Source organism: Oncorhynchus keta, chromosome 14 (genome assembly GCF_023373465.1).
Source record: "Oncorhynchus keta strain PuntledgeMale-10-30-2019 chromosome 14, Oket_V2, whole genome shotgun sequence".
Lineage (NCBI taxonomy): Eukaryota > Metazoa > Chordata > Actinopteri > Salmoniformes > Salmonidae > Oncorhynchus > Oncorhynchus keta.
Window position 1 is genome coordinate 30,235,412 of NC_068434.1, and position 24,800 is coordinate 30,260,211.

General features: G+C 40.9%; 1 protein-coding gene across 1 annotated transcript; it reads left to right on the forward strand.

Moving 5' to 3' along the window:
* Positions 1-788: 788 nt before the first annotated feature.
* LOC118393183 (early growth response protein 3-like) lies at positions 789-11,316 on the forward strand. The gene is made up of 2 exons (XM_035785593.2): positions 789-1,247; positions 4,556-11,316. Exons 1-2 carry the CDS (start codon positions 1,094-1,096, stop codon positions 5,659-5,661), a joined length of 1,260 nt encoding a protein of 419 aa, XP_035641486.1. The 5' UTR covers positions 789-1,093; the 3' UTR covers positions 5,662-11,316.
* Positions 11,317-24,800: the final 13,484 nt, after the last annotated feature.

The window sequence follows — 24,800 nt, forward strand, 5'->3', positions numbered from 1 at the left end:
GTTGTGTGTTCTAATATGACAAAGGATAAAGGTGAAATATGTTCTCGAGGACAAGACGAATGCAATACCTCATATCAAACATTTTATATTAATGTGAATTCGTCAACAGGTAGCAAAGTAGCCGACTGCACAATGAAGAAATCATGATCCGCCTCATAGCAGACCCAACACAGGCTTCGCTCCACACAGCTCATCCTTCGCTTCAACGGACTATAATGCTGTGTTTTTAACCATGTGGGAAAGCGGTAATTTCCAGTTTCAAGTATAAAATACGAGTTCGATGCATTCACGTGCTTTGAACTCGTTGAGAAACGCTGATTAGCTAATGGCAAACCAGCTGCGTCAACCATAAATAAAAATAGGCTACAGCTATCATGCTCGCACACAAATTGTGTTCAAAAACCGGACTAATAGATTGCTATTTATAAATATTTTTTTGTAGTCGCATTTAACTGCCGAAAATGCTGTTGTCGCGGTAATTTCCTTTATGGGTTATGTCAGAGTTCACCATGTGGGAAAAGTCGGAGGTCAGGGATGATAAACGAGTTCCTAATAGGCCTACTAGTTGGAGGTGTTTCAAGTGTTTTTTCATAGTCATATATGGTAAATACCACATTCCCCCTAGATTATGAATGCAGCATAATGTTCCACTATGAGGTGCTTCCATTGGTGACGTGTTGTGTGCGGTCTGGCGTTGTGTATCCATAAATGGTCATCTACGTCACATAAATGTTCCGTCCCCCTATTTAAACCAGCAAGCGCTGGAGTTCCCTATCCGAGCTATACAGAGCAGCGCTACTCTTGTGAAACCACCACCACCGTTTCATTGATTCACAGACTTTAAACACACAACATGCAAACAAGAAGGTAATGACAGGTCTCATTGTAACTATATTAATAACAATTGCCTGTGACAGTTAAGCTCTACTATATCTCAAAGGAGAGATATCAACGCTGTCTCTGAAGGGAACTTGGATACAACATCTAGGATCTTTTTTTCTCCACTCTCTAACACTTATAGATCATCAACTACTGTGTATTTTTCTATTCGGATACCTGCACGTTGCCATTTATGTCAGACTAAATAACTGCTATGACAGGGAAACTGGCGGACAAGCTCCCTCTTACCATGAGCAGTTTAATAAACACGATTCCTGACAGTCTTTACCCAGAAGAGGACATTCCGACGTCTATGAACATTTTCACCAATACGGATTCTATAAACCACTACTCGCAAATGAATACAGGTAAGCATAGTTTACTTTATTTGGGATGTGATTGGATTATGTTCTATCCAGGCTCTGTTGTAACTACAGCGCGTCTCAGCTGTGGAGATCATGCAGGCACCGCAACAGTTGTCTTGGAGCGCGCGCAACGACCATCATCCAGGCACCTGTTTGCGCTTCGGGCTGTTACGCACATGATCGATCTCGATTGAATACTTTGTTTTTTAAAGCATTTTTCACAATGGTTGGCTACTATTATTTCTATTACATGTAAAACAAGTGCTGTAACTGTTAACCATATTATAAGAGGCAAGCTTTTATGCCAGAAATATGCGTAACAATGTCCAAGCCTATGAGTTTCCCTGGCTACTGTCACACTTTCACGACCTTAAATTTGCAAGTAAGGTCAAACAGTAATGTAAATAGGCCTAACATTAATTTATCTGCCCTGGTGAAAGCTTACCCAAAATGATTGGCATGTCTTTAAAGTGAAAGTAAAACGCACAAATTGGCGAAAATTCATAGATTAAAATGTAATCACCAAAACAAAAACATAAATTAATGTGGATAGGCCTACATATTTTTTTGTTTACTTAAATTGTACCATGATAAAGCCACATTTGTGTTGATAGTCCATAAATAAATGTGCCACTGTAACCAAAACAACATTGCACACATTGCCTGTGCATAAGACATTCATTATTTCTAGCTAACATTACATTCATTAATTCATCACTGTTTGTTTATTTATTGACAATTTAGAGATTATTTTTGGATTGGACTATGAGTGGCATGGCCATTAACGTTAAAGTGGGAGTTTGACCGACGTTTCAAACTTGCCCATGCCTATAGCCTAACGAGTAGGCTGTAGGCTTTACGACGATTAGGCTACATATAGCTACAAATCTATGAAGATAATTTATTTGTTTGCTCTCACTTGAATGCAAGTCTCCAGATGACAGCAACTTTAATTTTTAGAGATGTGTCTCATACAATTATAATTTATTATGTTTAAATTGAATGCAAGGGTTTGTCAATTTCAAAATGAAGTTTAGAAGAATCACTTTTATATAATCATTGAAACGATCCTTGATAGCAATAGCTGTACATACATGTTTTCAGATCAATATGCTCCCGACACACCAACAGATTTTATTCAAATGTACAGCCGACAGTAGGCTATATACAGCTGTAGCACATTTCAATTGGACCTCTTGGACATCAATAGGTGAGGAATGACAATTGTATAGTAGCCTGATGAAATTAATATATTTGGCATTAAATAATTGTTGTTGGAGTTGTTAACGGCAAGATAAAGATAAAGGCCTATACAATCTTTAATAATTAAATATTGTACAGTAAAGTAGTCTAATTATTTCACTATACAGAAGTACAAAGTCAGCTGAAGTGTCATTACTCTTTAGAGGTTCATCAATGTATGGTTAAAATTGTCCTAATATGATCTATATTGATAATCGAATATCTATGGACATGTGTTATTTGTCAATATGTTAAGGCCTATTAATTTGCAAAGTAAATGTAGATTCATAATTAGAAATTGTAAACAACCTTTCAAATGTCTGAAAACACAGCACCAACCACTTCTAATTATAATATGGATATAGCTATATTCTATCATTACACATCCCCGTGACTTAGTACAGTAGTGTTTGCCAATCCCTTAAAATTATATTTGCTCTGATATAAGTATCACCTCTCGATACTTCAGAGATAACAGCATGCTTTTTATAACTAATCAATACATTTCTAACAAAGGTCATGAAAGAGATGGAAACCCTTTACATGTCTCACAATTAGGTTAGCCAGGTGTTTACCAGGTGTTTACCAGGTCGTCATCAATGAATTATAATATGACATGTTCATTACATATAATATCTGACTACATATTCTCATTTAAATCACATATATTGACTATGATGAGCAACACTTTGAAGTACCTATTTGATACCTATAGAGTCAGGTGTTAGGTCCCGTGTGCAAGTGATGTTCTCTCACAATATTCACCACCAAAGCAATAACACCAGCTCACTTGAGAGCAATATCTGTGACACTGCTTAAATGTTCAAGTGAAAATATTGAGGAAGATTACAGCAAGATATAATGGCTGCCTTGTATTCATATAGCCTAATGTCTAAAACACACACACCTAAGCATTTGCTATTTTTAGGCTTGTTTTCTTCAACTTCACCTCCAGAATAATTAAAACATATGCCAAAAGTTTTTCAAATTTACATCATGTGTTCAATAGATGTGTGAAACATATGTAGTTTTGGTTTTGTTTGTTTCATCATGCTTTGCCCTTAGCCAAATTCTGGTAAACAGACAGTAATTACTGGGACTGAATATATAAGCACCCCTGTGTATAATTTATTGCAACTTGAATGATGGGCTGATATAGGCTGTCTGATGATGTATGAATTCTTTCAAAATGTCTGCACAAAACCTGTTAAAATTTCTGCACGCAACTGTGCCATCTCAGAACTGCATTAATTTGGATATTTTCATTGCAGGTGTCTGGTATGACATGTAATAATTGTAATGCTGCCACATATACCTAATATAGTGTTTTTTTTACTATTGCTATAGTAGCCTGACAAAAGTGAAAGAAACAAGAAAGTTACTGTGAACATAACATTTAGCTAGAAGACCAAATGTGCATTTCTATGGCCGAATGTGCGTACACTGTATGCTGACCAAGTGATCTGAGTTGGAAGTACACTTTACAGTTCGATTTGCTCATTTTGTGTAGATTTCATGTTCTGCTAAAACCCATGCAGCTACAGTACAGTGGACATACATGTATCTGTGAGAGTGCTGGCAGTGGTGTCTGGCTTACGCCCTGTTGGGAATCAGATCTTGCCATTCACTGTGGCTGTCCTCCTGTGGGACATACAATGACTGGATCAAAGGGGGGTGTTTAGGTCTTGATTTATGAGAGCTTGTGGGATCTGAGAGAGAGAACATTGTCTCAGATGCACAAGTCAGTGGATAAACTTGCAGGTCTAACACCACCGCTCACTTTTTCCTAATGAACTGGATTGGACTGCTTTGTTTTAAGATTTCTTCTTGGCAGACTATTTGCAGAGATATGCAGAGAAGCTGAATTTCAGACTAATCGAGGACTCTGACTGAAATTTCAAGCAGGTTCATATTTATCATAGTCTAGTAGCTTCTAGACTCAAACTTTTCTGTACAAGTAGTACTCCACACTTTCACGTATGTTTTTTTTCTAACGGGTTTCTAACATGTTATAACAACTGGGTGAACTACTCATTGACACTACTTCAATTTGTTTCCCTTTCATCCAGATAATATCATGGATCTGGGGATGGGAAGTGATAAGGGAAATGCAGAGATCCAGTACGGCTCTAGCTTCCAGTCCAGCCGCAGCGGGCAGCCGGTCACCTATTTGGGGAAGTTTGCCTTCGATACTCCTCCGTCGGGTGGAATGGGGGGCTCTGGCTGGTGTTCAGACAACAATATCATTAGTTTAGTAAGTGCTGGGATCTTGGGCGTCTCCCCGTCGCCTGGCACTATCACCACACAGACATCGTCCTCTGGAGCCAGCATGGGCGGCCAGTCCTCAGATATGGAGCAGGTCTATGGTCCGCCACTGCCTGCTTATTCCACCTGCAGCGAGCTCTACCAGGATCAGGTCTCCTTCCACCACAGTCCTGCTACCAGCACTACCCTCGGCTACCCCAGCAATGACTACCACACCACCTCCAAGCCCTCCATGGACGGGAGCCTTTTCTCTATGATCCCAGACTATAACCTCTTCCATCATCAGGGTGAGGTTGGCATGATGGAGCACAAGCCTTTCCAGTCCATGGACCCCATTCGTGTCAACCCCCCACCCATCACCCCACTAGAGACCATTCGAGCATTCAAAGACAAGCAGATTCATCCAGGTTTCATGGGCGGGCAGCAGCATGCTCCTCAGCACCACCAGCCACCACAGACACTAACACTCAAACCAATCCGACCACGGAAGTACCCAAACCGGCCCAGCAAAACCCCTGTGCATGAGCGGCCACATGCCTGCCCAGCAGAAAACTGTGACAGACGCTTCTCCCGTTCAGATGAACTGACACGCCACCTCCGCATCCACACGGGTCACAAACCCTTCCAGTGCCGCATATGCATGCGCTCCTTCAGCCGAAGCGACCACCTGACTACCCACATCCGCACGCACACGGGCGAGAAGCCCTTCTCCTGTGAATTCTGTGGACGCAAGTTTGCCCGGAGTGATGAGCGCAAGAGACATGCCAAAGTTCACCTCAAGCAGAAGGACAAGAAGCCGGCCGACAAGGGGAGTGGAGCAGCTGGCAGCCACAGCTCACCCCCCAATTCCTGTGGTGGCAGTGGGGGGCCCAGCGGTGGCAACATCATGACTGTCACTACCTGTGCTTAGGATGGACCATCACCATGCCCTAACATAAGACTGGGGAGGGAGGGATCCTATCCACAATGAGACAAATAGGTGACTCTTTCTCTCTCTTTTTCTCTTACACTCCATCTCTTTAATTTTTTATTTCCATGTAATATTTCCCTCCTCTATTTGGAGATGTTATCTTGTAAGAGTATGGGAAGAAGAGGACATAGACAGGAGAGACAGCAACTGTGTGAATGTTTGCAAGCAGAGGGGCATCATGGCTGTCGAAGAGGATATGGCATATCTTTGATAATGAAATTCAAGTTTCTGAAGTGATACTATATCATGTATTGTGTTTTCTGAGAAATTCACCAAAAATCTTGGATGATGGGATTCCAAAAAATGATGATTTGGGTTTAGATTGAATTACAACTGGGCGTAGAATAAGGTGAGCTATGTTTGGGATGTATGCATTTATTTCATCTGGTTGTTTAAAAGTGCAATTGGTTGTATTTGTGTACTGTTGTTGATACCTTATTTGCTGCACTTTCCATTGCCTTGTCTTTTTGTTGTAAAATACTTTTTTACACATATTTTTTATTATTATTATTGTTTCTCAAAAGAATGTGCCAAACGTTTTGGGATAATACTGCTAAGTTTGTTTTCTTAATTGTGCCTGGGATTAACCAAACATTACAAATACATAAACTATGTTTCCAACATTGATTTAAGGCAGATTGTTAACATTAGCCCCAAAATACTAAAACTTGTTATTTTATTATAATTTGAGCAATTATAAGTATCACAGTTACAACTCAGTTGGTCAAAATCCTTTTGCTATAAACTCAAAAACATCAGCATAAAAAAAACCCATTAATATTGGTTTTGTCCATCCAAACCCGATCCTGTGTTCAATGGACCAGTCTTTGGTGGTAATCTATTGTCGTCTGATGCACACTAAATAAAATGGATTGCAACATTAATGTTAAATCTTCATGAACTGATGAAGAATGTAACATATTCACTACAAATTACACAAATCCATGACAGAAAGCTTATCAAGATACCCAAGATAAAACAAAAAAACTATATTTTAAGTTTAGTGCTTATGTTTCTTTAAAAAAATATATATTACCGTCTATCTTCCAAGGGTTCCCCTTGGTCACATTTATATGTGTATTTAAAGACACACTCGACCAAACTTGAAGTGAAATGCTAAGAGCGCAGAGAATAAGACTGAAACATTGAAATACCTGCATCTATACTACAAGTCAACATTTCTGAATAACAACAGAGATGAAGAGGGCCTTTTATCTGTGCATTCACTGAGAGACCTGCCAGTTATATTCATGTAATTAGAGATATTGTAAAATAAAATGTTTTGCATATTGTTACAATGAGCAACATCTTTAAGAAATACTATAGAATCTACATGGTATTGCCATGTTTACACCTACTATTTTGAGAGATACTGAATTTAAAATGGTTATTCTTTTTTGTATAGTGAGAGATATATACAGGTACTTCAACTTTTATACTCAGACTGTCAAAGGCACCATATACTTCAGTATTAAATTGTGCATTTGTATGCATGTGTATGTAGAAGTACAATATATAAAAACAAATGTATACATACACACATTTCTTATTGACTGAATGCTTGTGCAGAAGGGGTCTTAAAATGCTTCTTGTAAAGTAATGATAATGCAGAAAGTTTTGTGAACACAAGTCATTACACAAGACATGAGCATTGACAGTGCCAAATGGGGTTCATTATCTTCCATTTCAAAACGATCTAATATTATTTGTACCTACTATAGGGTTCTTAGCAGAAAGTGGTTTGAGGAAACACTAAATGTGTTCTTAAACTAAATAAACAAAAATCTGAACAAACACCTTTGTATTTCAATTGCAAACAAGCCTGTAATGTATGGATTCCAAAGTTCAGACAAATATATTGAAAAAAAGAAGCCTAGTACACAGTATGCAACATTTTTCACTATCCACGTGGATTTTTAGATCAGTAAGGCAATATCAGTATGCAATATACAGTCTTGCAAGTCTGGCATTGACTGAAGGCTACGCTACTTGAATTACTTTAGATTCAGATAAATACATTTCTTACAATAATCTTGGGTCACACTGATTAAAAGAATGCACTCATATGTGTGTCAAATATATAAAATCATTAAACAAGTAGTCAAATAAGTCAAATCATATAATCTTATAATTTCATTAATGATAACAATGTATAGGTAATAATGTACTACAATACATTTGAGGGATGTAAATCCAAACTGTTTGGGAATTTATCCACTACATTTGATTGTTGTCTTCACTGTGCTCAATGCTCTAGTCAGCTTTGGTCTTGGCGTTTCTCTGATTCCCCTGAAAGGGCAGTTATTTTACCCCTCCACTCCCATCTGGCCCTGTGTGCGATAATTAATGCACCACAGTCGAATGTGTTCTCTGTGTGTTTGATATGGATTACTTATCGTCATAGCAGCTGTGCCTGATAGCAAAAACTTTCACAAATCTTGATTGAAAATTTCAACAAAGGTCAAAAACAAGGATTTATAAATGCGTTGCTCACTAAATTACAGCATTCTCCAATGTGCTTCCAAGGCCACATTTCCTCTTTCCTGTGCAAACTGGTTTTCATTGCTAGGCTTCCTGGCAAGTGTCCACTTATTTTCCAATTAATTTGGCCCCAGAGTGTCTTTCTCCAGTTCATCTACTGTAAATGGGTAAATGAACAGACCCCTTGCATTGTCTGACAGACTTGGTGAGTTCACACATACATTATCATCTCACTTATTATTTAAATCAATTGCTTTCTGAAGTGCATTTTAGGACAGTTGTATTCCTGGTGCCAATTATTAATATTTCCGGGACTTTGCTTGAGCTAGTTTGATGAATGGCAGGATTTTAAAAAGGATAGTTCACTGATCATGATTAGTTAGCAAGTGAATAGCAGTAAGTGAAAAAATAAACGATATAGAAGGGGAATGTAGATGATTTACAGTCCATCTATAATGATACTCAAATAACACTGGTCTGTATTGATTCAAAACATGTATCATTTGAAGTGGGATTTGCCTTAAGCTAAGTGAAGTGTATAAAACTGTATGTATGGCTTGGAATATTCAGTTATGGCCTCTAATGTTAAAAGTGTGTGCATAAGCAAGTGTATCCATCTTAACTTCTCTGGTTAATTGAAGGGATGAAATTCTCAACAGCTGAGATGGGATTGGCTCACAGGTGGAAAAGGCAAATACAATATATACTGAACAAATATATAAATGCAATATGCAACAATTTTACTGAGTTACAGTTCATAAAAGGAAATCAGCCAATTGAAATAAATTAATTAGGCCATGGGTGGGCCTGGGAGGACATAGGCTCACTCACTTAGGAGCCAGGCCCAGCCAATCAGAATGAGTTTTCCCCCACAAAAGGGCTTTATTACAGAAAGAAATACTCCTCTGTTTCATCAGCTGTCCGGGTGGCTGGTTTCAGATGATCCCACAAGTGAAGAAGCTGGATGTGGCAGTCCTGGGCTAGCGTGGTACACGTGGTCTGCGGTTGCGAGGCCGGTTGGACATACTGATAAATTCTCTAAAATGACATTGGAGGCGGCTTATGGTAGAGAAATGAACATGCAATTCCCTGGCAACAGCTCTAATGGACATTTCTGCAGTCAGCATGCCAATTGCATGCTCCCTCAAAACTTGAGAAATCTGTGGTATTGTGTTGTGTGACAAAACTGCACATTTTAGAGTGGCCTTGTCCCCAGCACAAGGTACACCTGTGTAATGATCATGCTGTTCAATCAGTTTTTTGATATACCACACCTGTCAGGTGGATGGGTTATCTTGGCAAAGGAGAAATGCTCAGTAATAGGGATGTAAACAAATTTGTGCACAAAATTGGAAAAAATTGTATTTTTGTGCTTATGGAACATTTCTGGGATCTTTTATTTCAGCTCATGAAACCAGGGACCAACATTTTACATGTTTCGTTTATATCTTTATTCAGTGGAACAAGAAATGTCTAAGGATTTGGTGTAGACATTATTTGCTGATTTGGGATATTGTTTCATCCTCTTCTGGGTTAGAATAATGACTTCGTTTTTAAGGGGACATCGATAATGAGCTAAATATCCTCAGACTTATTCTGTACCTTTTCATTCAGCAACAAAGCCTTGTAGTAAGAGTAGAATAACAAAGACAAAGACAGTTTTCAGAGATCATATGGCAGCCCTGTGCATTTGATGCTCGTATGTGAGGGTTCAAATGTTAAGTTTATGGTGAATGAGGTTTGGTTTTAAAGAATACTGTGTTTATCAAGCTCTCGGTGAGAAGAGTTGAAGTTTTGCTCGGAAGAGAGGAGAATACGCCAACATTATTTCCATCTGTCACCCAAAGACGTAATTACAAGGGGATGTTGTCATCTGTCATATTTCTGACTAATGCAAAGTTCACCGTGTAAAAGCACGGTCTATATTACATTTAACAACTGTACATTTTTATTTCACATTACTGTTAAATATAAAATCACTGTAACAAGGTCTGAAATCAAAAACTGTCCTCATGAATCATGATTCAATAGTGCTTTCTTTGTCCCATTTGATCTGAACACAGTACTATCAAGACTGTTTTCCTTTTTGTATTTGTCTTGAACTGGAATGATTTTAGAGGATACATTAAGTGTGTAAGAGATTTAAATAAGAGATCTCCCTTCATATCTTCTCCTCATCATCCTGATAGTTCTCTGCTCAGTCCTGGACTCGAGCCAACCTTAACAGCCATGTTTGGGCCAAATTGGGATGCAAGGTTGGGTGATTAGGAACAATATGCGATGAGAACTCCACAAAAGTAACAAAATGTAAATGTGACCTCAGTCAGCTTACAGCTCAAGGCGTCCCTGTGCTGATGTCTGTGTTTACTCATTAATTTACTCCCTGTAAAAGCTGCCTTTGTGCAAGGTCATAAAAGACTGAAAGTAAACCATCCACACAAAACCTCCATGACCACTTTTGTACCAGGATAAATGACTGGCAGCTCATCTCATAATAATAACCAAAAAAATTCCAAAAATTTAAAATTATGATAGATTTCTATCCTAAATGCTAATTTTGAGGATGGTACCAGACATTTTCAAGGTGGTCCATACTAGAGTAGGTTCATCTTTGGTAGATGGCACTGAAATGTTTTAGGGAAATGTTTCTTTGTTATCTCCTGTGTTTTCTTTTCATTATATCTTCTTGTTTGCATGTGCACGAAAATGTTCCAACCATGTTTAGAGCCACCTTCAGGTTCTAAAGGTGGTGCTAAATTATTTTATTATGCATGAAAATAATGATTACAACAAAAAAATGCAACTTAAGTAAAAGGGGACAGACTAACTTGTGGAGCTACAAATATGGACATTTTGGAAAACATTGGGATTTTTTTTTTCTTCAGAAAACAAGAGGTCTTGTTGAAAATGTTGTGGATTGTCTTACTTCATGTTTTTCTATTACCTTATAATAAGGTCCTAATATACATTTTGAATATTGTAATGAAATGTATTATCCTTTTGTGGTGGGGAGATGTACTCCGCTCATTGTTAACTTGGCACTTCAGTTTGTTGTAACGCAATTGTTTTTGTTATTTCTATGTAAAGTACTTGAATAAAGAAAATGAAAATGTGTGTGTGTACCATTTGCACTATTATATATACTGTTGAAGTCGGAAATGTATATACACCTTAGCCAAATACATTTAAACTCAGTTTATCACAATTCCTGACATTTATCCCAAGTAAAAAATGCCCTGTCTTAGGTCAGTTAGGATCACCACTTTATTTTATTTTATGAATGTGAGACATCTCATAGTAGAGAGAATGATTTATTTCAGCTTTTATTTCTTTCATCACATTCCCAGTGGGTCAGAAGTTTACAATACACTCAATTAGTATTTGGCAGTATTGCCTTTAAATTGTTTAACTTGGGTAAAGCATTTCGGGTAGCCTTCCACAAGCTTCCCACAATAAGATGGGTGAATTTTGGCCTATTCCTCCTGACAGAGCTGGTGTAACTGAGTCAGGTTTGTAGGCCTCTTTGCTTACACACACTTTTTCAGTTATGCCCACAAATGTTCTATGGGATTGAGGTCAAGGCTTTGTGCTGGCCACTCCAATGCCTTGACGATGTTGTCCTTAAGCCATTTTGCCACAACTTTGGAAGTATGCTTGGGGTCATTGTCCATTTGGAAGACCCATTTGCTTCAATTTATCCACGTAATTCTCTATCCTCATGATGTCATCAAGTGCATCAGTCCCTTCTGCAGTAAAGCACCCCCACAACATGATGCTGCCACCCCCGTGCTTCACGGTTGGGATGGTGTTCTTCAGCTTGCATGCCTCCCCCTTTTTCCTCCAAACATAACGATGGTCATTATGGCCAAACAGTTCTATTTTTGTTTCATCAGAACAGAGGATATCTCTCCAAAAAGTATGAACTTTGTCCCCATGTGCAGTTGCAAACCGTAGTCTGGCTTTTTTATGACGGTTTTGGAGCAGTGGCTTCGTCCTTGCTGAGCGGCCTTTCAGGTTATGTCGATATTGGTCTTGTTTAACTGTGGATATAGATACTTTTGTACCCGTTTCCTCCAGCATCTTCACAAGGTCCTTTGCTGTTGTTCTGGGATTGATTTGCACTTTTCACACCAAAGTACGTTCATCTCTAGGAGACAGAACGTGTCTCCTTCCTGAGAGGTTTGACGGCTGCGTGGTCCCATGATGTTTATACTTGCGTACTATTGTTTGTACAGATGAACGTGGTACCTTCAGGCGTTGGGAAATTGCTCCCAAAGATGAACCAGACTTGTGGAGGTTTACAATTGTTTTTCTGAGGTCTTGGGCTGATTTCTTTTGATTTTCCCATGATGTCAAGCAAAGAGGCACTGAGTTTGAAGGTAGGCCTTGAAATACATCCACAGGTACACCTCCGATTGACTCAAAATATGTCAATTAGCCTAGCAGAAGCTTCTAAAGCCATGACATAATTTTCTGTAATTTTCCAAACTGTTTAAAGGCACAGTCAACTTAGTTAGCGTATGTAAACTTCTGACCCACTGGAATTGTGATAGAGTGAATTATAAGTTAAATAATCTGTGTGTAAACAATTGTTGGAAAATGACTTGTGTCATTCACAAAGTAGATGTCCTAACTGACTTGCCAAAACTATAGTTTGTTAACAAGAAATTTGTGGAGTGGTTGAACAACTAGTTTTAATGACTACAACCTAAGTGTATGTAAACTTCCGACTTCGATTGTATGTTTATACCATGGCGTTGTTGAATACTTGTTTCTGATTGGCTTAAAGGGCATTCTAGAGAATGCATCATTTCCCTTTATAAACTGGGTGGTTCGAGTCCTTAATGCTGATTGGCTGAAAAACTGTGGTATACAAAGGGTATGACAAAACATCTATTTTCACTGCTCTAATTATGTTGGTAACCAGTTTATAATAGCAATTACACAACGGGTGGGTCTAATCCTGAATGCTGATTGGTTAAAACCACATTACATGTCTATTCCACAAGTTACCACTGGCTAAATCAATGACTTTAAAATGCCCATTTCCTCTGCACAATCCACTGTCTCATCAGCCCAGCAAGATAATTTATAAACATGAGCTCTACTATAAAAAGCATCTATACATTATCTCATATTTCTTTTAAACTAACATTTAGTTGTCAACAATGGATATTTGTATATACCTTGCTGTCTGGATCTCCGACATTTGCAGCATTGTTTCAATATTCAAATTCGATCTCCAGCTATCCCATAGTAAAAAACATGTCGGGAGTCAGGACAAGACAGACACGCAGGGTTTCTCAGCCAGTCGAAATCATTAAATCAGCTGGCATCATTTTTATGGATTGAAAAAAGGTAAACGAAACAAAGTGCAGCTAGTTTGCAGTCTTTACAGCTTCAGTTTGAAGTGATTGCGTTAGCTGTGTAGTTGGCTAGCTCCTTTGAACACCAGTGCCCTGACGAGAAACACATTTTCTATGCCAGGCGAAATCGCACCTCATTAGTTCACTGTTATGTTATGGATATGTCTAAATAAATGTCACTAGAAAACAGCTTAAATAAATGAAAATGCATCTACTGTTGTTATTCTGGCTGCACTGTTTGACATGACTGTAAATTGGCCGTAGTTGGCTAGTTAGCAAGCAAGGGATATGAACGTTGCCAGCCAGTATGGCAATGGAACATTTAGAACGAACAACTTGGTCTCTTCCATAGATACAGAACAAAAAGACTGAACGACTGGGTCGCGTCTCTGGCAACTGAACCTATAGAACAAACGACCAGCCAGCTTGGGTAGCAAACCTAGATTTGTGTTGGGACTATATATTGTGGAAGGATGAAATAGTATGAATAAATTAAACAAAATAATGTTTTTAATGAAATATGTCAATCATTATTTGAATATGTTGGTAACCCGTTGTATAAAAGTGATAATGCCTTCAAAGCACAACACCAGTGGCAATATATTCTCCAAACACCGGCTTCTCGGACATTATCACTTAATTAAACCCTGGAGCCTGGCGCACAGTTCACGATGACATCACAGTTTCATGATTAGTGAGGATTATTCGGGTAGATTTATAGGACTACTGTTCAACCCCTATTGTACACTTTTCTCACCTTCCAATTTTTCATGTATTGAACAACTGAATATTGCAACTTTCAGGATGAATCAAACTGCATTTTTTTATTCACCATTATATTTTGTGTATAAAGGCTCTCCAAAACCATTAAAAAAAATATTTGGCATAAATACTTTCCTAACCCGAAATAATATACAAGACCAGAGTATTTTTAAATATATTAATTGGTGCTGAAAAGGAGATGAATGAGTATTTACATGCTTTCTGTCATTGAGCCTTGATATTCTGAACTGTTTTCTCCATAAATTCTAGTGAGTCTGTCAAGAAAATACAAATGAAAAAGGTACACCTTTTTGGCTTTAGATAAATGTACTGAAAACCCTATTGAATGAAAACTCCATGAGAAAATCTGTTGAGAGGGTTTTCAGTGGTTGAATTAAATGTATTCAGCATGTGCAAGGAAACCATGCATGCAAAGCCTGTTACGCACCTGCACAAGGTAAGTCTGAATACCACCTACTGAGAAGTGCATAGCAAAGGCATGCATAGGAAAGGGATACCCAGCCATGGTATATTAGCCATATACCACAAATCCCTGAGGTGCCTTATTGAGTGATAAGCTCCTTGAAGCCGTTGTTTGGAGGTCTTAGTCTCGGGCCTAACAACACCCGTGCCAATATATCCTCCAAACATCGGCTTCTCGGGTATTATCACTTAATAAGGCACCTCGGGGGTTTGTGGTATATAGCCAATATACCACGGCTAAGGGCTGTATCCAGGCACACCGCATCGCGTCATGCTAACAACAGCCCTTAGCTGGGGTATATTGGCCATTTACAACACCCCCTCTGGCCTTATTGCTTAAATAATGCACGTTAGAATTCAATGCCTATAGTTCCTTCTAACATTTTATATTTTTGAGCTGCTTTTGAAAGCAAAGTCAAATTGATTTTTTTTTGTTGGCATTGTTGAATTCGATTTTCATAATGGCAAGGTAGGACTGAAGGTTTGGTTAGCTAAACTAGCAAGTCTTAGTTGTTTGGTTACCATGGCAACTACTGTAGCACTCTAGTAGACTTACTAGCTACTTTAGTGGATTTCTACCAGCAAATCTGGTAAATTATAGCCATGGTATAAAAGGGATAATCAACTCTGAAAATAATAGTTCCACTCAGCTAGGGTGTCATGACACGCACCTTAATGTCGTTCCTTATTTTCAATAGAACGCATACTGTGGCCCCTCATTGATTATCCCTTACATACTGATATATATATATATATATATATATATATATATACAGTATAGGTCAAGAGTTTGGACACCTACTCATTCAAGTGTTTCTTTATTTTTATGATTTTCTACATTGTAGAATAATAGTGAAGACATCAAAACTATGAAATAACATATCATGTAGTAAGAATGTATTCATTTTTTCATCTAAATACAGTGCCTTGCAAAAGTATTCGGCCCCCTTGAACTTTGCGACCTTTTGCCACATTTCAGGCTTCAAACATAAAGATATAAAACTGTATTTTTTTGTGAGGAATCAATAACAAGTGGGACACAATCATGAAGTGGAACGACATTTATTGGATATTTCAAACTTTTTTAACAAATCAAAAACTGAAAAATTGGGCGTGCAAAATTATTCAGCCCCCTTAAGTTAATACTTTGTAGCACCACCTTTTGCTGCGATTACAGCTGTAAGTCGCTTGGGGTATGTCTCTATCAGTTTTGCACATCGAGAGACTGATATTTTTTCCCATTCCTCCTTGCAAAACAGCTCGAGCTCAGTGAGGTTGGATGGAGAGCATTTGTGAACAGCAGTTTTCAGTTCTTCCACAGATTCTCGATTGGATTCAGGTCTGGACTTTGACTTGGCCATTCTAACACATGGATATGTTTATTTTTGAACCATTCCATTGTAGATTTTGCTTTATGTTTTGGATCATTGTCTTGTTGGAAGACAAATCTCCATCCCAGTCTCAGGTCTTTTGCAGACTCCATCAGGTTTTCTTCCAGAATGGTCCTGTATTTGGCTCCATCCATCTTCCCATCAATTTTAACCATCTTTCCTGTCCCTGCTGAAGAAAAGCAGGCCCAAACCATGATGCTGCCACCACCATGTTTGACAGTGGGGATGGTGTGTTCAGGGTGATGAGCTGTGTTGCTTTTACGCCAAACACAACGTTTTGCATTGTTGCCAAAAAGTTCAATTTTGGTTTCATCTGACCAGAGCACCTTCTTCCACATGTTTGGTGTGTCTCCCAGGTGGCTTGTGGCAAACTTTAAACAACACTTTTTATGGATATCTTTAAGAAATGGCTTTCTTCTTGCTACTCTTCCATAAAGGCCAGATTTGTGCATGATACGACTGATTGTTCTATGGACTGAGTCTCCCACCTCAGCTGTAGATCTCTGCAGTTCATCCAGAGTGATCATGGGCCTCTTGGCTGCATCTCTGATCAGTCTTCTCCTTGTATGAGCTGAACGTTTAGAGGGGCGGCCAGGTCTTGGTAGATTTGCAGTGGTCTGATACTCCTTCCATTTCAATATTATCGCTTGCACAGTGCTCCTTGGGATGTTTAAAGCTTGGGAAATCATTTTGTATCCAAATCCGGCTTTAAACTTCTTCACAACAGTATCTCGGACCTGCCTGGTGTGTTCATTGTTCTTCATAATGCTCTCTGCGCTTTTAACGGACCTCTGAGACTATCACAGTGCAGGTGCATTTATACAGAGACTTTATTACACACAGGTGGATTGTATTTATCATCATTAGTCATTTAGGTCAACATTGGATCATTCAGAGATCCTCACTGAACTTCTGGAGAGAGTTTGCTACACTGAAAGTAAAGGGGCTGAATAATTTTGCACGCCCAATTTTTCAGTTTTTGATTTGTTAAAAAAGTTTGAAATATCCAATAAATGTCGTTCCACTTCATGATTGTGTCCCACTTGTTGTTGATTCTTCACAAAAAAATACAGTTTTATATCTTTATGTTTGAAGCCTGAAATGTGGCAAAAGGTTGCAAAGTTCAAGGGGGGCGAATACTTTCGCAAGGCACTGTATATTTTAGATTCTTCAATGAAACCACCAAATTGCATAGATGACCGCTTTGCACACTCTTGGCATTCTCTCAACAAGTTTCACATGGAAAGCTTTTCCAACAGTCTTGTTGGCTGCTTTTCCATCACTTTGCAGTCCAACTCATCCCAAACCATCTCAATTGGGCTGAGGTCAGGTGATTGTGGAGGCCAGGTCATCTGATGCAGCACTCCATCACTCTCCTTCTTGGTTAAGTAGCCCTTACACAGCCTGGAGGTGTGTTGGGTCATTGTCATGTTGAAAAACAAATGGTAGCCCCACTAAGCGCAAACCAGATGGGACAGATTTCCACCGGTCTAATGTCCATTGCTCGTGTTTTCTTGGCCCAAGCAAGTCTCTTCTTATTGGTGACCTTGCAGCAATTCAACCATGAAGGCCTGATTCACGCAGCCTCCGATAAACAGTTGATGTTAAGATAACTGTTCCTTTAAATGCTTCACATAGTTTTTTGGGCTGCAATTTCTGAGGCTGGTAACTCTAATGAACTTATCCTCTATAGCAGAGGTAACACTGGGTCTTCCCTTCCTGTGGCGGTCCTCATGAGAGCCAGTTTCATCAAAGCTCTTGATGTTTTTTGCAAGTACACGCGAATACATTCGCAAAGTTCTTGAAATTGACTGACCTTCATGTCTTAAAGTATTGATGGACTCTCGTCTCTCTTTGCTTATTCTTGCCATAATATGGACTACCAAATAGGGCTATCTTCTGTATACCACCCCTACCTTGTCACAACACAACTGATTGGCTCAAACGCATTAAGAAAGAAAGAAATTCCACAAAATTAACATTTAACAAGGCACACCTGTTCATTGAAATGCATTCCAGGTGACTACCTCATGAAGGAAAAGCAGCCAACAAGTGCTCAGCATATGTGTGAACTCCTTCAAGACTGTTGGAAAAGCATTCCAGGTGAAGCTGGTTGAGATAATGTCAAGAGTGTGCAAAGCTGTCATCAAGTCAAAGGGTGGCTACTTTCAAGAAACTCAAATCTAAAATAAATGTAGATTTGTTTAACACTTTTTTGGTTACTACATGATTCCATATGTGTTATTTCATGTCTTCACTATTATTCTCCAGGTGCTAAGATGGTGCCGGAGAAGAAGGCTGATATTTACGTGTTCCTATCCAAATGTGTTTTTTGTTCATTTCTTTGCGTTGTTTGTAAGTTGTTGTTTTTAAAAAACTTATTTTGTACATAATGTTGCCGCTTCCACCTCTTATGACCGAAAATAACTTCTGGACATCAGAACTGAGATTACTCACCATAAATTGTCAGAATCCTTTTTTTCCAAGTCCGACGTGAGTGCTTTCAGGCCCAGATCCCTGTCATTTGCGTTAAGAGAAGGCGATGAAAAAGAGTCCGGAGGGCGTGCTGCCTTCTGAGAATTCATAGGCGATCGAATAAACTCCCACTGCCTTCCATTCTGCTAGCAAACATACAATCTTTGGAAAATAAAATCGATAACCTACGCAGAAGATTAAACTACCAACGGGACATTCAAAACTGTAATATCTTATGCTTCACGGAGTCATGGCTGAATGAAGATATTATCAACATACAGCTGGCTGGTTACACGCTGTATCGGCAAGATAGAACAGCGGCGTCTGGTAAGACAAGGGGCGGCGGACTATGTATTTTTGTAAATAACAGCTGGTGCACGATATCTAAGGAAGTCGCAAGGTTTTGCTCGCCTGAGGTAGAGTAGCTCATGATAAGCTGTACACCACACTATCTACCTATAGAGTTTTTATCTGTATTTTTTGTGGCTATCTACATACCACCACAAACTGAAGCTGGCAATAAGACTGCACTCAATGAGCTGTATTCCGCCATAAGCAAACAGGAAAACGCTCACCCAGAGGCGGCACTCCTAGTGGCTGGGGACTTTAATGCAGAGAAACTTAAATAAGTCTTACCAAATTTCTATCAGCATGTTAAATGTGCAACCAGGGGTAAAAACAACTCTGGACTACATTTACTCCACACACAGAGACACATACAAAGCCCTCCCTCACCCTCCATTTGGAAAATCTGACCATAATTCTATCCTCCTGATTCCTGCTTACAAACAAAAATTAAAGCAGGAAGCACCAGTGACTCCATCATTAAAAAAGTGGTCAGATGAAGCAGATGCTAAGCTACGGGAATGTTTTGCTAGCACAGACAGGAATATGTTCTGGGATTCCTCTGAGGGCATTGAGGAGTGCACCACAACAGTCATTGGCTTCATCAATAAGTGCATCGATGACATCGTCCCCACAGTGATGGTACGTACATACCCCAACCAGAAGCCTTGGATTACAGGCAACATCCGCAATGAGCTAAAAGCTAGAGCTGCCACTATCAAGGAGCGGGACTCTTAACCCGGAAGTTTATAAGAAATCCTGCTATGCCCTCCAACGAACCATCAAACAGTAAAAGTGTCAATAGAGACTAAGATCAAATCGTACTACACCGGCTCTGATGTTCGTCGGAGGTGGCAGGGCTCGCAATCCATTACAGACTACAAAGGGAAGCACAGCCGAGAGCTACCCAGTGACACGAGCCTACCAGATGAGCTAAACTACTTCTATGCTCGCTTTGAGGCAAAGAACACTGAAACATGCATGAGAGCACCGGCTGTTCCGGAAGACTGTGTGATCACGCTCTCCACAGCCGATGTGAGTAAGACCTTTAAACAGGTCAACATTCACAAGGCCGCAGGGCCAAACGGATTACCAGGACGTGTACTGCGAGCTTGCGCTGACCAACTGGCAAGTGACTTCACTGAAATTTTCAACCTCTCCCTATCCGAGTCTGTAATACCAACATAGTTTAAGCAAACCACCTGTGCCCAAGAATACTAAGGTAACTTGCCTAAATGACTACCAACCCGTAGCACTCACATCTGTAGCCATGAAGTGCTTTGAAAGGCTGGTCATGGCTCACATCAACACCATTATCCCAGAAACTCTAGACCCACTCCAATTTACATACCGCCCTAACAGATCCAGAAATTATGCACTCTATTGCACTCCACACTTCCCTTTCTCACCTGTACAAAATGAACACCTATGTGAGAATGCTATTCATTGACTGCAGCTCAGTGTTCAATACCATAGTGTCCTCAAAGCTCATGAATAAGCTAAGGATCATGGGACTAAACACCTCCCTCTGCAACTGGATCCTGGACTTCCTGACGGGCCGCCCCCAGGTGATAAGGGTAGGTAACAACACATCTGCCACGTTGATCCTCAAAACAGGGGCCCCTCAAGGGTGCGTGCTCAGTCCCCTCCTGTACTCCGTTCACTCATGACCGCACCGCCAGGCATGACTCCAACACCATCATTAAGTTTGCCCGATGACACAACAGTGGTAGGCCTGATCACCGACAACAACGAGACAGCCTATAGGGAGGAGGTCAGAGACCTAGCCGTGTGGTGCCAGGACAACAACATTTCCCTCCACGTGATCAAGACAAAGGAGATGATTGTGGACTACAGGACAGGGCTGTAGTGGAGCAGGTTAAGAGCTTCAAGTTCCTTGGTGTCCACATTTGCACGACAAAACCTATTCCCTCTCAGGAGACTGAAAAGATTTGGCATGGGTCCTCAGATCCTCAACATGTTCTACAGCTGCACCATCGAGAGCATCCTGACTGGTTGCGTCACTGCCTGGTATAGCAACTGCTCGGCCTCCGATCACAAGGCACTACAGAGGTTAGTGCGTACGGCCCAGTACATCACTGGGGCAAAGCTTTCTGCCATCCAGGACCTCTATACCAGGCGGTGTCAGAGGAAGATGCTAAAAATTGCCAAAGACTCCAGCCACTATAGTCATAGGCTGTTTTCTCTGCTACCGCATGGCAAGTGGTACTGGAGCGCCAAGTCTAGGTCCAAGAGGCTCCTAAACGGTGTTTCCGGCGCCGACAGAGATGGCCACCTCGCTTCGCGTTCCTAGGAAACTATGTAGTTTTTTATTTTTTTTACGTGTTATTTCTTACATTAGTACCCCAGGTCATCTTAGGTTTCATTACATACAGTCGAGAAGAACTACTGAATATAAGATCAGCGTCAACTCACCATCAGTACGACCAAGAATATGTTTTCCGTGACGCGGATCCTGTGTTCTGCCTTACAAACAGGACAACGGAATGGATCGCATGCAGCGACCCAAGAAAACGACTCCGAAAAAGAGGGAAACGTAGCGGTCTTCTGGTCAGACTCCGGACAAGGGCACATCGCGCACCACTACCCATCATTCTTCTTGCCAATGTCCAGTCTCTTGACAACAAGGTTGATGAAATCCGAGCAAGGGTAGCATTCCAGAGGGACATCAGAGACTGCAACGTTCTCTGCTTCACGGAAACATGGCTTACTGGGAAGACGCTATCCGATGCGGTGCAGCCAACGGGTTTCTCCACGCATCGCGCCGACAGAAACAAACATCTTTCTGGTGAGAAGAGTGGCGGGGGCGTATGCCTCATGACTAACGAGACATGGTGTGATGAAGGAAACATACAGGAACTCAAATCCTTCTGTTCACCTGATTTAGAATTCCTCACAATCAAATGTAGACCGCATTATCTTCCAAGAGAATTCTCTTCGATTATAATCACAGCCGTATATACCCCCCCCAAGCAGACACATTGATGGCTCTAAACAAACTTTATTTAACTCTTTGCAAACTGGAAACCATTTATCCGGAGGCTGCATTCATTGTAGCTGGGGATTTTAACAAAGCTAATCTGAAAACAAGACTCCCTAAATTTTATCAGCATATCGATTGCGCAACCAGGGGTGGTAAAACCTTGGATCATTGTTACTCTAACTTCCGCAACGCATATAAGGCCCTGCCCCGCCCCCCTTTCGGAAAAGCTGACCACGACTCCATTTTGTTGATCCCTGCCTACAGGCAGAAACTTAAACAAGAGGCTCCCACGCTGAGGTCTGTCCAACGCTGGTTAGACCAAGCTGACTCCACACTCCAAGACTGCTTCCATCACGTGGACTGGGACATGTTTCGTATTGCGTCAGATAAAAATATTGACGAATACGCTGATTCGGTGTGCGAGTTCATTAGAACGTGCGTTGAAGATGTCGTTCCCATAGCAACGATAAAAACACTCCCTAACCAGAAACCGTGGATTGATGGCAGCATTCGTGTGAAACTGAAAGCGTGAACCACTGCTTTTAATCAGGGCAAGGTGTCTGGCAACATGACCGAATATAAACAATGCAGCTATTCCCTCCGCAAGGCTATTAAACAAGCTAAGCGTCAGTACAGAGACAAAGTAGAATCCCAATTCAACGGCTCAGACACAAGAGGCATGTGGCAGGGTCTACAGTCAATCACGGACTACAAGAAGAAACCCAGCCCAGTCACGGACCAGGATGTCTTGCTCCCAGGCAGACTAAATAACTTTTTGCCCGCTTTGAGGACAATACAGTGCCACTGACACGGCCTGCAACGAAAACATGCGCTCTCTCCTTCACTGCAGCCGAGGTGAGTAAGACATTTAAACGTGTTAACCCTCGCAAGGCTGCAGGCCCAGACGGCATCCCCAGCCGCGCCCTCAGAGCATGCGCAGACCAGCTGGCCGGTGTGTTTACGGACATATTCAATCAATCCCTATACCAGTCTGCTGTTCCCACATGCTTCAAGAGGGCCACCATTGTTCCTGTTCCCAAGAAAGCTAAGGTAACTGAGCTAAACGACTACCGCCCCGTAGAACTCACTTCCGTCATCATGAAGTGCTTTGAGAGACTAGTCAAGGACCATATCACCTCCACCCTACCTGACACCCTAGACCCACTCCAATTTGCTTACCGCCCAAATAGGTCCACAGACGATGCAATCTCAACCACACTGCACACTGCCCTAACCCACCTGGACAAGAAGAATACCTATGTGAGAATGCTGTTCATCGACTACAGCTCGGCATTCAACACCATAGTACCCTCCAAGCTCGTCATCAAGCTCGAGACCCTGGGTCTCGACCCCGCCCTGTGCAACTGGGTACTGGACTTCCTGACGGGCCGCCCCCAGGTGGTGAGGGTAGGCAACAACATCTCCTCCCCGCTGATCCTCAACACGGGGGCCCCACAAGGGTGCGTTCTGAGCCCTCTCCTGTACTCCCTGTTCACCCACGACTGCGTGGCCACGCACGCCTCCAACTCAATCATCAAGTTTGCGGACGACACAACAGTGGTAGGCTTGATTACCAACGACGAGACAGCCTACAGGGAGGAGGTGAGGGCCCTCGGAGTGTGGTGTCAGGAAAATAACCTCACACTCAACGTCAACAAAACTAAGGAGATGATTGTGGACTTCAGGAAACAGCAGAGGGAACACCCCCCTATCCACATCGATGGAACAGTAGTTCCTCGGCATACACATCACAGACAAACTGAATTGGTCCACTCACACTGACAGCGTCGTGAAGAAGGCGCAGCAGCGCCTCTTCAACCTCAGGAGGCTGAAGAAATTTGGCTTGTCACCAAAAGCACTCACAAACTTCTACAGATGCACAATCGAGAGCATCCTGGCGGGCTGTATCACCGCCTGGTACGGCAACTGCTCCGCCCTCAACTGTAAGGCTCTCCAGAGGGTAGTGAGGTCTGCACAACGCATCACCGGGGGCAAACTACCTGCCCTCCAGGACACCTACACCACCCGATGTTACAGGAAGGCCATAAAGACCATCAAGGACATCAACCACCCGAACCACTGCCTGTTCACCCCGTTATCATCCAGAAGGCGAGGTCAGTACAGGTGCATCAAAGCTGGGACCGAGAGACTGAAAAACAGCTTCTATCTCAAGGCCATCAGACTGTTAAACAGCCACCACTAACATTGAGTGGCTGCTGCCAACACACTGTCATTGACACTGACCCAACTCCAGCCACTTTAATAATGGGAATTGATGGGAAATGATGTAAATATATCACTAGCCACTTTAAACAATGCTACCTTATATAATGTTACTTACACTACATTATTCATCTCATATGCATACGTATATACTGTACTCTACATCATCGACTGCATCCTTATGTAATACATGTATCACTAGCCACTTTAACTATGCCACTTTGTTTACTTTGTCTACATACTCATCTCATATGTATATACTGTACTCGATACCATCTACTGTATGCTGCTCTGTACCATCACTCATTCATATATCCTTATGTACATATTCTTTATCCCCTTACACTGTGTATAAGACAGTAGTTTTGGAATTGTTAGTTAGATTACTTGTTGGTTATCACTGCATTGTCGGAACTAGAAGCACAAGCATTTCGCTACACTCGCATTAACATCTGCTAACCATGTGTATGTGACAAATAAAATTTGATTTGATTTGAAACAGCTTCTACCCTCAAGCCATAAGACTCCTGAACATCTAATCAAATAGCT